Source organism: Pararge aegeria, chromosome 1 (assembly GCF_905163445.1).
Source record: "Pararge aegeria chromosome 1, ilParAegt1.1, whole genome shotgun sequence".
Classification (NCBI taxonomy): Eukaryota; Metazoa; Arthropoda; class Insecta; order Lepidoptera; family Nymphalidae; genus Pararge; species Pararge aegeria.
In genome coordinates, this window is record NC_053180.1 from 11,456,971 (window position 1) to 11,469,865 (window position 12,895).

General features: G+C 36.8%; 1 protein-coding gene across 1 annotated transcript in view; it reads right to left on the reverse strand.

Moving 5' to 3' along the window:
- Positions 1-12,895, reverse strand: part of LOC120637626 (S phase cyclin A-associated protein in the endoplasmic reticulum) — a 60,971-nt gene that overhangs the window by 9,672 nt on the left and 38,404 nt on the right. The window contains exons 16-17 of the mRNA XM_039909537.1: positions 2,894-3,011; positions 2,032-2,223 (exon numbers count right to left, since the gene is read on the reverse strand). Of these exons, the coding sequence (XP_039765471.1) occupies positions 2,032-2,223; positions 2,894-3,011 (310 nt within the window). The remainder of the gene's footprint in view (positions 1-2,031; positions 2,224-2,893; positions 3,012-12,895) is intronic.

A 12,895-nucleotide genomic window follows, 5' to 3' on the forward strand; every position in this document is an offset into this window, starting at 1 on the left:
TTGATTGGCCCGCGTAACTTTATTATAAATCACAACTCACTTTACCATTTCCCTTGATTTTCACACAAATACATTGCTATTTTTTAAAATCCAATTTATGAATTTGCGTAAAAAATAACCACTGTAAATAATAATAATCTTTCTTTATGGGTAAAATTTATTTTACATCTATTAATCTGATCTGATACCTTTATGACTCAAACATGAAAGTTAATTGAGTAGGACGTGTTACTTGCATGCCCTGTCAAGAGTTGCTCTATTTATAGACTATCGTTTGTCTCTTACTATGAGGCATACATCTGCTTGATCCGTCGATTATTATTGTAAAAAAAGATGGATATCTACACTTAAACCTGCCAACCCGCATTCATCGTGGTAGGCCTAACCTGTACAGTGGCGTTAATATTGTTTTTAACATGTTGCTAAAACAAGATTACATCGTTTTCGTTTGACAGTAGAAAGAAGTTCAACTCACGGCGTCTCGCGTGCAACCAATCATACCTAGTTGTTTTGTGCCGCGTCTTCAGTTTGGTCCTACGCAGGACGCAAACTTGAACGCTGCCATGGACGCAGATTAATAGTCTTAGTCTTCGCTTAAGCCCAGAAGAATCATATACCTAATGCAAAGAACCAGTGACGTGCACTTTACATATGCATAAAAGCATTGCCCACCCAAGAGTTTTTTGTAACTCGTTTTCAAAAAGGACACTTTATGTCTGCCTGCCTGCTTAATGCCCACTCTGAAAAATTATAGCAAAGAAACATACAAACGCTTAGAACCCGATACATAGGCATCTTCACTCTCTAACAAAATACTTGTGGAATTTGGACCTCTTTTTTGTTGTCAGTTAAAAACCAAATTACATTTCCACTGGGCATAAACCATCGCACTGCTTCCCATTGCAACAGAACCCCTGTTTGTAGATAGCAAACAGACTGTAATGATACTGCAGTTAATTAAGGAGTCTCCACAAATATGTCTAACGAGATGCGAGATGAATAAACTGTGGATAGTCTTCGAGGTTGCGGATTTATTAATTTACTTGTTGTGCGCGACTTCGTCTACATAAAATTTTTGCTACCCCTTTCCGGTTGTTAACCCCTTGAAAACTTTAAACTAACTGAAGCAGTTTCATCGAAATTGCTTCACTTGTTACTGTTACTGATAGACGTACACTGATCGACATGTAAAATTAAATGAAAAAAATGTATTTATTATCAAGAACCATTTTAAAAGTATGATAAAATATTGTTTGTGTCCATGGATGGATGTTTCGTCAACTGACATCCATTTTTAATTGGTAGATTATTATTATCATAGATCTTTTGTAAGGACTTCCACGCACTACGCTCTTGTGACGCACATATTCAGTGACTCAGTTAAAGTCGTCTGCCCTCCTAGAAGCCACCTCCACTCTACCAAAACTGTAATTTCCACTAAGCAGTCGCCATGCAAGCACTTTGCAACCAACCAACCAACTCTATGAATCCACCGTCCTACGTCTTCCTGTCCCCTTAAGCTATCGGCAACTGTGGGTTATCTATGGACGGCCTCATGTTTTTGAGCGTTGAGGCCTATTCTTAGCGGAGCTTTAATAGCCATTTAATGTACTCACTCGTAGATAGTCTCGATTACTCCTTCTAAAAGTGCACGAATCAATCAAGAAACAGGTAGTTTAATTACCAATTAATTAATAAAGGCCAATTCTTCTGATTACTCAAAAGATTACTAGCACACTTTTTACTAAATTTTGTAATCTACAAATAACCCGTACCAATAAATGCGAAAGTGCTTTGGTCTGTTTATTTGTCCTTAACGAAGCCGTTCTAACTAAGCAAATAACTGACCTATTTTTTTGGCATAGAATTAGTTGAAAGGACGGAGAGTAACATAGGCTAAACGGATCCCACGGTATTTATAAAAAACTGTAATAAACAATACTAAACGCGGTCGACGAACGTGGCCAACAGCTAGTAATATTAAAAACTTACATTGTATGAATCGGGAGTAATTTTTAGTTGTCTACTAACCTGCACAATCTGATGATCCATTTCCGCAATAGCCCTTAGCAGGTGCGAGGTCCTGGCGGCTTTGACGAAGTCCCCGCATTCTCCCAAAGATGCTCCCCTGGCGAACAACATGCAGAACTCCGCCCGTGTACCGCATATGCTTTTGCCAAATGCAAGTCGGAGTGCTTGCCTCGCGTTATCACGATCTGATCCCTATTACCAAATTTTTCAATATGAAATTATGAATGTTAGCCTCCTGCCTGTTGGCACAAATAACGAGGTTTTTGCTTCGATTCCAAGATCAGATCAGATACTGTTACATAAAAAATTCGCAGTAGCTAGGAGGAGTTAGGAAAGTGTAAACCGACAGTTCCAGTTATTATTATTAAGGTTTGTTAAAATACACACACACATACACACACCCACGCACACACGCACACACGCACACACGTACACACGTACACTCACGCAGACACAACCGCTGTACCGCTGTTTATATTCTACAACCTTCTCGCCTATGAGACAGGAGACATAATAGGCTGAGAATGATTATAATAGTTTATTTTATAACCACTCTCGAACTCCTGTTTAGTGACTCTTATTCGGTAGGACGCAAAAACCACACCTTTAATTTTTTCCCATCCTCAACCATTGACAATTCAATAAAATTAATCATTATTATATTTTGTGTGAGTTGAAAACAATGAAACAAACGTCACAACACATTACCTTGTGTAACAGATAAAAGTTAATCGAAGCTCTAAGACCCCTATTTGCATCGAGGATATATGATTCCATTTAGCACGACTTTTTACTGAAAACCAGCGTTAAAATAGTCTACAATTCTCCCTATCTATGTACCACACGATTTTTTATAACTTACGATATCGGTGTCAAATGGATGGCACAGGTCGGCGCATAGCGTTAGTAGGGTCTGAATGTTTTCTCGCACCTCACCGGTCGTAACCGAGTACACCAGCACGCCGCTTAGACAGATATAGCTGAAACAAATGCACATATTAGAATTTTCGTAGATTTTTTTTATATAAGAATTGTGGTAGAATTATTTATTTTTAATATATAGTCAGCGCTCGCCTGCAATCACACCTTAAGATAATGATAATGAAGCTTTAGAATCGCTTTAGAATCATCATCATCATCATCATCATATCAACCCATTACCGGTTCGTAGCACGAGTCCACCACGCTGGCCCAGTGAGGAATGGTGGACTCAGAAGCCTATATCACTATTACTAATTTGAAGATACCTATATTGTTTGAGCTATGGTGACGGAAAATCAGAATACAGTTGTCAACACTCATCCTCTTCCCGCGGGTATCGTATGAAAGGGAATATAACGGAGAATGGGTCCAGCGTTCTCCGTGACTACTAACATCTACTGCGTTCACCAGCACCGCACCCAGCGCAGCGTGGTGATTATGGGCAAACCGTCCCGTTGGGAGAGGCCTTTAGTCCAGCATTGGACTGTTATAGGCTGTTGATACTGATGATATTATTTGTACAGGGAATCCCAAAATTTATTTTTACTATCAACCCAGTAGGTATCAGACCACCGCAGGAATGCGCCGCCCCTGATAATGACTGTAGGGTTTAGACCTTCACACGGCATTGAGAACATTATGAAGAACTATCCGGCATGCAGGCGCCTCGCGTAACGATTTAATCCGTTACGCTGAAAGTTTCAGGTATAACAGCCTCATACTGTTGCGTAATTAAATACCTAAATGCTTAACTTCAAAATTTCACTTAAAACCACCGTACATTCGATATCAAAATATTATGGCTTTCAGCGACGCAGTGTTGTGTTTGGGGATGCGTCAACACAACAATGTTTGTTTTTCATTCGGATTTGCTCGCTTCAGTTAAAGGGGTGCTGGTTAGTTTAAATATATAGTCAGCAATTTCAGTTCCGTTCGAGGATAAAGGTATTATTTTTTTCGGTTTATTTCCACGGCAAACGCTTATTTAAAAGTGGCCTATGTCCGTATCCAGGCAAATATATCTATGCAGAATTTGTTAAACATCCATTTTATATTTATGTGAAAAAGTATCGTTACAATCCGTTAACCCAAATAGGGGCAGCGTGGTGGGTCTAAAGTTTGAATACTATTAATAATAATTGAAATACATAAATTAAAAGTAAAAAAAATTTTAAAAAAATAGTACAACGTTATTACAAAATTTATATTATAAAAGCTTTTCGCTTAAATGACCTACGTTACATCGGAATAAACGTTTTAATTTAGTTAAAAGAAAGTTTGTAAAATATTTGAAAGGTTTTCTGTATACAATTCCTATTCTTTTCGTTTAGAAGTTTGCAGTGATGTGTAGTGAACATTCCAGAAGAATTTATAATTCCGCCTATATACAAAATGACGCCTGAGCCGATGCAGTCCAGCCAACAAATATTTAAGATAACACTATCTTAACCCGTCACTCGACATGGAGGTCCAATATTATCGTGTCTTTACATACTGACAATAATACAGAGACATTCCTACCGATCTTTATTACAACGTGATAGAATCGAAAATACTATTTTCCGAAGAAAAACAAATTTTGTATATAAGGTCACATTATTCCTGAGGGACCAATCGTAGAACGGAGGTTATAATTTCAGTTTAGGATACCCGGCGCTCAAAGAGCTCGGCGCCATGTTGGTATTTTGTTTTTTAAAACGCTTTATAAAGTTTAATGCTTCGAACTTTGCTTTCATCTTTTTTATATTATTAATGTTTTGATAGTTTAATACACGAAGGTTTATCCGAAAAACAAAAGAACTTTGTTCTGTTGTTTGTGGCTTGTGACCTGTTGGCAAAAAATGAAGATGTGTTCGACTTTTAAAGTCAATTTAAAAAAAGCATTGGCATAGTTTCATGACCACAATCGCAATGTTGCATTAAATCTGTACAAAACAAAGATCGTAAAACGTTTCAAAGCAGCAGGCGCCAATGATTAATGGCTGACGTCGCCCAATCGGGGCACGTTCTAAATCCAAACGCGCTAATGGAAGACGAGCTAACAGGCGGCGCCTGCGCATTCTATATTAACAGGTAATCGGATTTTCCCAAAAGAAAGGTAATCCGAAGTGTGAAAAATTTGTGTAATGTGGGAATTTTAATTGATGGAACGTTTAATAGTTATTGCATTAAATATGAGTTCCATCATCAATGCATAATATAAAAAACTACACACTAATTTTGGCGCAATGGTGAGAACTGTGGTATTAAGTGAGTTTGGGTTGGGTTTCCGGCAGGGTTAATGTGACAATTTATTTTTTCTGAATTTCCCTGGTCTGGTTTGGTGGGAGGCTTAGACCGTGGCTAGTTACCACCCTAAATCGCTTGGCAGTACATCTTGTGGGTAACAAGCGATTTAGCGTTCACCGGTTTTATGATGCTCTATGTGAATAAAAAAAAGTTATTTTTGATTCATCGGATTAACATTATTAAAATCAAGCGATAAACACGTTTGTGCTGGAATATTCAAACAGAGTTATTTGACATGATACCCAACTTGATTTTATAACCTCATTTTTGCCTGTATATTTTTTATGAATCAACTCTTTTGTTTTCGCTTTGCGAACTTTTCAATATTTAGTTAATATGGTGCGCGAATGCTAGTAGGATCCGTCTTCTTCGATATTATTATAAATTCAATAAGGTAACCCTGTAACCGGCCAAGTGCAACTAGAAGAGTTTTCCTTGAATAATAACGTATTTTGTGATTGGTTAAATTAGGTTTTGCTTGGTTGGTTTGTATAAGATAACTGCTGGTGTAAGAAATAACTGTGCTAATTCAAAATATTATTATGTTTTTTCTATTAAAAATATTTACATCTCCACCAAAAAGGAATAGTGGGGAAGACTTCGACATTTAATGGGCAACACCAACAAACGCGTTTGCGTACAAAAATTTATAGTGCGTTTAAAATGTTTTCGTTCTTAATTTCAGTTAGATAAACGAGCCGCCCGCGTTTCGGCGCCTTTACGCCTTGAAATATGCCCCTCCTTTACCGACTTCGTGTCTTCTTCGATACGTTTTTACTTTACCCGGCCATTTGGTGTTGAACTACATCACCTTTTAAAGACGCGATGCTGAGAAGTTTAAAATTTATATTATCATGAACATAAATACATAAATATGAACTTTTAAGTTGATTCGTTACATTTTAGTTCCCAGGGCAGAATAAATCGACACTATCGACACAATACAATATCTCCCAAGGTGGAAAACACTAGCGAAAAAAGTGTCGCTGGACACTGTAACAACAATAAAACATAACTATAATATTGGATAGAAGCAGGCGTTACTTTGCGGAAATCCATGATATATTATCAAAATTAAGCTTAATTTGCTATACTCCGCGAAAAGCAGGAGAATCTGTGTGGTGTAATTTATAATTTCTTCAATCCTTATACTCCACACCAAACAGATCTTCGGCAACTTCGCTCCGAAACCGGAGCATCCTCAGGAGATGATGACTTTACAATGAATAATTGTTAAGTAATAATTGCTAAGACTTTGGTATTAACGAATACCCGGAACGGAAAAAAAAAAACAAAATAACCAAAATATGTTTTGAGCTTACGGAATACAGCTTTTATCTATAATTTCTACTACCAAGTATTTTATACCGACAACAGTAGGGGAGGTCAAGGTAAAATGGGGATACTTGAGATTGTTCTGGCATCTTAAGTGCGCGCGCTATGTTAATTCCACGACAGGATTTATTTTCATGCAAGAAACTGAATGCTTTCATTTTCCCATATATTAAAATGACGTTTGATTTGATTTGGTAGTTAGTGGAACACAATAATTATATTATTCTGTTCCACTAACTACCGCTTTTTGTTGACTCACAATATTAGTCAATGATGTGTATTCTAACATGTGCATAAAATAATATGCCTACTTCAGAATAAAAATGTAGCTTTAACAACAATTAGTATTACGATCCATTATGAATTTGGCACAAAATGCAACAGGTGTTTAAATCATTACACTGGTGCATAAATACCCATAAAATCATTGAAACGTATGGAGAAACTACTACGCGAGGCGTGATTGTGACCGTGCATTGAGACATCAAATTTATTTCGATTTAATTCACGCAAATATAAATGCAAATGAAGCCCAAACAAATTCATTGCAATGCCCCTTTTTGAATACATTTATTCAATTTCGCAAGGGGTTCTGTTACTTTTTATTAAATTTTGAAGTGCTATGGGGCTGCACTTTTTACTTTTGGTGTGAATAATTATTAATTTTACAAACGTTGACATTTACTTCGGTAAGTAGCTAACTTATTTTTTTTCTCTTTATATTTGGTAGAAGATAAAAGCTTTGTTTGATAAGGTTAATTCTGAAAAACAAAAGAACTGTATTCGTATATGGCAAATATATACTAACTAATCAGCTACACCAGAAGAATAATGCAGAATATTATAATAATAAATTAATTAATCAATACAATTTATTAAAGTAAAGAATAAAAGGTAAATGAATGTACAGGAGTTTTAAGACCATTAAGCGAATAGCAAACTCTAAGGGTCAATCAATATCCTTTAACACTTCCCGGCCAAAGGCCTCTCTCTCCCCTTGGAAGAGGCCTTTAGGGTTGGTCCATAATGAACACGCTGGGAAGACGTGTTGGTTATCGCAGTAGATGGTGGTAGTTACACAGGTGTTACCGCTGCTGCCCTATCCCCATTACATTCCCTTAGTCTTTTCGTAAGACACCCGCGGGAAGAAGAGAGGTGGTAACAACTGTACTGTATCTAATCAGTGGCGTGCATAGAGGGTATGCAGATGATATAAAATGAAGAAAATCTCCAGTACGAGTTATAAAAAACCTAAGGCTAGACATTGTAAGAGTAATACAAAACCTACCCTTAAATATTTATAACTCGTACTGGAGATTTTCTTAATTTTATATGATCTGCATACCCTGTGCATACCCTCTATGCACGCCACTGTATCTAATGTTACGACCGCGTCACCACTCGGTACAAGGATACAGGATAATAAACATATATTTAAGCCGGCACACGGATAATAAAATCTATCTATTAAAACCCCAAAAACGGACCTCTAAAATTTCAAATACGTGCCATATTTACATATGAAAAAGGGGCGGGGAAAGTCGAGTAATCCGGATAAGTAATTCTCTCTGAGTAAGTAATGCGTTGATAAATGAAATTAAATCGCACAAACAAGTGCCGCCATTCAGCCCGCGGCTCCCCTTTCATAAGACAAGGTATGCCTAGTGACGCTCCAAACATTCAAGCTATCGGTAAATACTTCGTAAAATATCGCAACAACACATATTTGCAACGTGGAAAGTCAAAAAATTACCCATAAAATGTAAAAAGGCACGAATAATGTTAAATTACTTGACGCATAATTTTTGTGTGTTGAATTTCTAGCCAGTGCAGCAACGAAAATATCGATATCTATACAAAGTTATAGAGTACAACTCTAGCGTAAAGTTAGCAAAAAGCACATCGCATCTCGACATGTGCACGCCAATCTGTCGCTACTTCTCCACTCAAGTATCACACTTCCCTTTCTAACACCAATTGAGCCCTATCTCCATCTCTTTCTCACCCCCTAGTACATTGGGCCCCATACTCCTCAATGTCGCGACTACTTAGCGACGCGGCGATAATCGTCATAGTGGATTGCTTTCGATTGTCCGATTCGATTACAAGGGTCAAAAAAGTCGATTGTTTTCATTCGATTTCGCGTCATATGTCACATAAAACACATGTGACCGGTAGAATAAAAACGCCATTTCAATGTGAATTTTCAAAAGCAGAAAAGAACCCAAACATTTTACAGAGCCAAAATATTAAAATACATAAAGTAGCTTCATTATAATCATATCCCATTTGGGTACTACTGATATATATTTTAGGATAGTAAATATATAACCGCTTTAGTTAGAAAGAAGTAAGAAACAGAAACCAGTAAACCAATTCCAATAGGAACCGCAAAGATGTTAGTCGAATAGACTGCAGAACCATCTTACGACCCAATTAAAAAAGTTGATGGATCCATGACATCATTTCCATACATCCTAAAACTAACTTTAAAGGTGTGAGTGATATGTCTAGTGAACAAATACTAAAATCCGAACACGACTACAATCTCACCTTTACAAAATCATGAGATGACCTATGCTAAGATGGCAGCGGGCCCTTTGGGGTATGGCAGTTATATTAAACTTAAAGAATGGTAATTAGCCGAGTCAGAAGCCTCCCAACAGACTAGACCAAAGAAAATTCAAAAATTATAAATTCCCGAATTTATAATTCACGGGATCACGGGATCACTTATGAGATCACAGCGCTTACCACTGCACCATCAGATTGGGTACCTAAAACTAATTATTTACCATGTTTTGTCCAAAAATGATGCAGCATAGAAACCGAGTAGAGGATGAGTTTTATACAGCTACCATACCTCTAACAGGAAAGCCCGCTACCATCTTTGACTGCATTATCACTGTCTTCTCTACCAGGAGAGATTTCACTATCTAGGGCTAACTTGTACAGTAATAAAAAAAAATGATCTTTGCCATATAGTCAGTACACTTGGTTACGGTTGAGGTACCGTTAACATTCATTTATTTTTCGGATTACCACCAAATAATTTTATTCCCTGCATCTTAAACAACTCCAGCGAACTTGTCAATCTAGGGGAGGTGTAAGTCTGTGTTAAGTGCCGTGCGAACATCCAGGTGGTGGGAAATGAAGCACTTGCGATAAATTGGGGATGAAATGTTGTAGCGCGGAACGTGTAATCGCGATTCTTTTGATTAATTTATTGTTTATTTTATTTTCTAGTTTGCATCTTGGTTGATATTTAAATACGACATTATATGTTCAAAATAATAGCTTCATATTTTTTTTTTTCAAATTATTTTGATATAGAGTTAGTATCAGTTCGAGAGTTAACTCTTGGTTAACTGACCGCGCAACTTCGTCTGCACAAAATCGTTTTATATTAAAAAAACCTAGAAACTTAATTGCAGCGCTACCTATCAAGTCCAGTTTCATATTCAAACTATGTTATTCGCGACCCGTCGTCGTCGCGAAACTTCTAAGCGATAGGTTCAATTTGATTAATTTTTAAAATAAATTTGCAGGTATATAATCTTAATATTTATTTCTTTCGCATTTATAATATTAGTAGGATGGTACGCATGCATTCGATCGCTGTCCTATACGCCGTGCAACTTGCTTGTTGTCTGTGAAGAGTTATGTCCTTTATCTCCGTCAATATTTATCAGATCTCCATTAAAATTAGACAGTACATGCTTGGTAGTATACACTTTCAAATAAAAAAAGAAATATTAAAACCGGTTCAAATTTAACGGAGCTATGATGTAAAATTGATGAAAAATTTCATCCCGTTTCCCGGAGGAAACTTATTGTTTATCGGGATAAATAGTATCCTATATGTTGACCCGGAATACTAGCTACCACTATGCCTTTTTATTTAAATCCCTTCAGTAGTTTTCACGTGATGCCCGGACAGACAGACAGACAGACAGACAAAAATTAAATAAAAATCAGTAAAACAGTATCGATTATGAAGCATCCCCCGGTTAAAATTTTCAAAATATATTAAATGTACAGAAATCTTCCAGTTATAGTTTTATTATAAGTATAGATTATGATATAATCAGAAAAAATGAGTAGCTAAACATTAAAATACTCATTAAAATAGCAATTCACAATTGCTGAACCTATAGCGTAACATACAAAAAAATACAGTCAAATTGAGAACATTTTCTTTATATTTGTCGAATTATTCGCATAAAAATGTAGTATTCCTTTATTTCAATAGAGTCCTACTATTAAGCGATTGACCCCCACTGAATATAAATAACTATGCCACGAATAAAGGATAAAGTGGGTCCATGTTAGTGGTCACAACAGCACAGCGGGCACGGCAGGACGTCGATTAAGATATTTACGAAACGGGGGAGTGTTTATGTTTACAAAACATTTTTGCTGAGTGACCCGTGTATATAATTATAACTAACCAATTTTTAGTCTATATGTTGTGAGCACATATCAGAATACAATTGTCACCAGCCCTCGTCTTCCAGCGGGTATCATACAAGACGACTAAAAGAATATAACAGAGAGCGAGCAACAGCGTCTTCTGTGCTACTACTATCATCCACTGCGATCACCAACCTGTCTGTCCAGCGAGGTCAAACCCTCATCTTGGGGGAGGAAAGCAGTATGAATGTTATAGGCTATTAAAAAAGCGGTACCTAGTGAGTAAGACTTTAGCGAGGGTACCGAGTTCATTTCATATTTAACTTTCCGGAGCTATGTGCGTTTTAAGCAATTCAATATCACTTGCTCTAATGGTGAAAAAAAACTGTAGAAGAACTACATGTTTGAGAATTCTCCGGAATGTTCACAAAAGCGTGGTAAGTCTACGCACTGAACCAGCGTGGTAGACTATGGCCTAAAACCTTCTCATTCTGCAAGGAAACCCGTACCCTATAGTGGGCCGGTAATAGGTTGATGATATTGATGAAGTTTTAGTTTAGGTAGTTTCGTAAAGCTTACATAAACTTCTTTATCTTCTTCTTTATTCTAGCACTTCAACTAGTAACGTTTGTTTCAAATTTGGCGAACCCATTGCTAGCTATATTTCGAAAATACTTGATTTTCTTGACCTGTGCTAAAAGACCGATCATCGAGATATACCCCAAGCTTTTGGTGGCTGTCAGTGAGATTTCGAGTATAAAACACGCTTGTAATTTCACAAGATACTTGATATTTTTACAGTTATAAGTTTGGGGTTCATACCTTAAACCGTTACTGGGGAAAAGGGACTTGACGGACGTATAAACGGACAACAAAAATAATCCTAGTATGGTGCCGAGTTTCCATTGTGAAATTCGGTAATAACATAATGTTTAAACCCATTTGGTATAAGGGACAATCCAAGCTAAATAGCGATATAAAAAATGAAAAAGACTAAAAGGCTTTTAAGAGTAGGTATGACCTGGCACGACGCAGGGCAGTCACGAGCGCTGAACCTACTTCCAAGCCCCAAGAGCATACAGGGAAACCGCATTTATTCCACGCGACTAATGGGACTTGTGAACTAAAGTGTAAGTATAAATCGGGGATGTATTGTATAGTTTGCAATTTATATTTCTGTACATACTTTTAACATTATCATTGATACGTGAAAATAATCGTCAATTGGAGCGGCGTTATGCAGCTATTGTCTAAATACCTAGTAAAAGAGGGGAGGGTTTTCCCCAGCAGTGACATTTTTGGTAAAAGGATGACTAGCTAGTAGTAGTGGCTTTAAGAAAAGTGTATGTGATAATTCTAACAGGCTGTCCGAAGGCTATGATTTTAAGTTCAAAAGACCACAGAGAAAATTATGCCTCGTTTGTCAGTTTATGCTTCTTTACTGACAAACGCGGTATAATATTTTATGTGATTCTTTGAACTTTAAATCATGTCACTTTTTCGCACTTAAAGAATAGAACAGAATAGATCTTTATTTGCATAATACACTCGGTTTTCATAGATTTTAGTTAAATATAACTTACAAAGTCACATTATATTACCATTAGGTGACAAAAATGACAAATAATTGATTGCGATGTCCAAATAAAATAAATTAAGCATTAATAATAATGAGTTAGATTTTTATTGAAACAGTTTTTGCTAAATAGTGCGGTCAGACGCACTTTTGTAAAACAAGTTTATCTTTGTCCCTAAGAGCTTGCAAAGGTGAACTCAAATGAATTATGACATGTGATAACGACTAAGACATCGGGTGGCATCTTTGTAACGAGTCGAGTCCATGTAG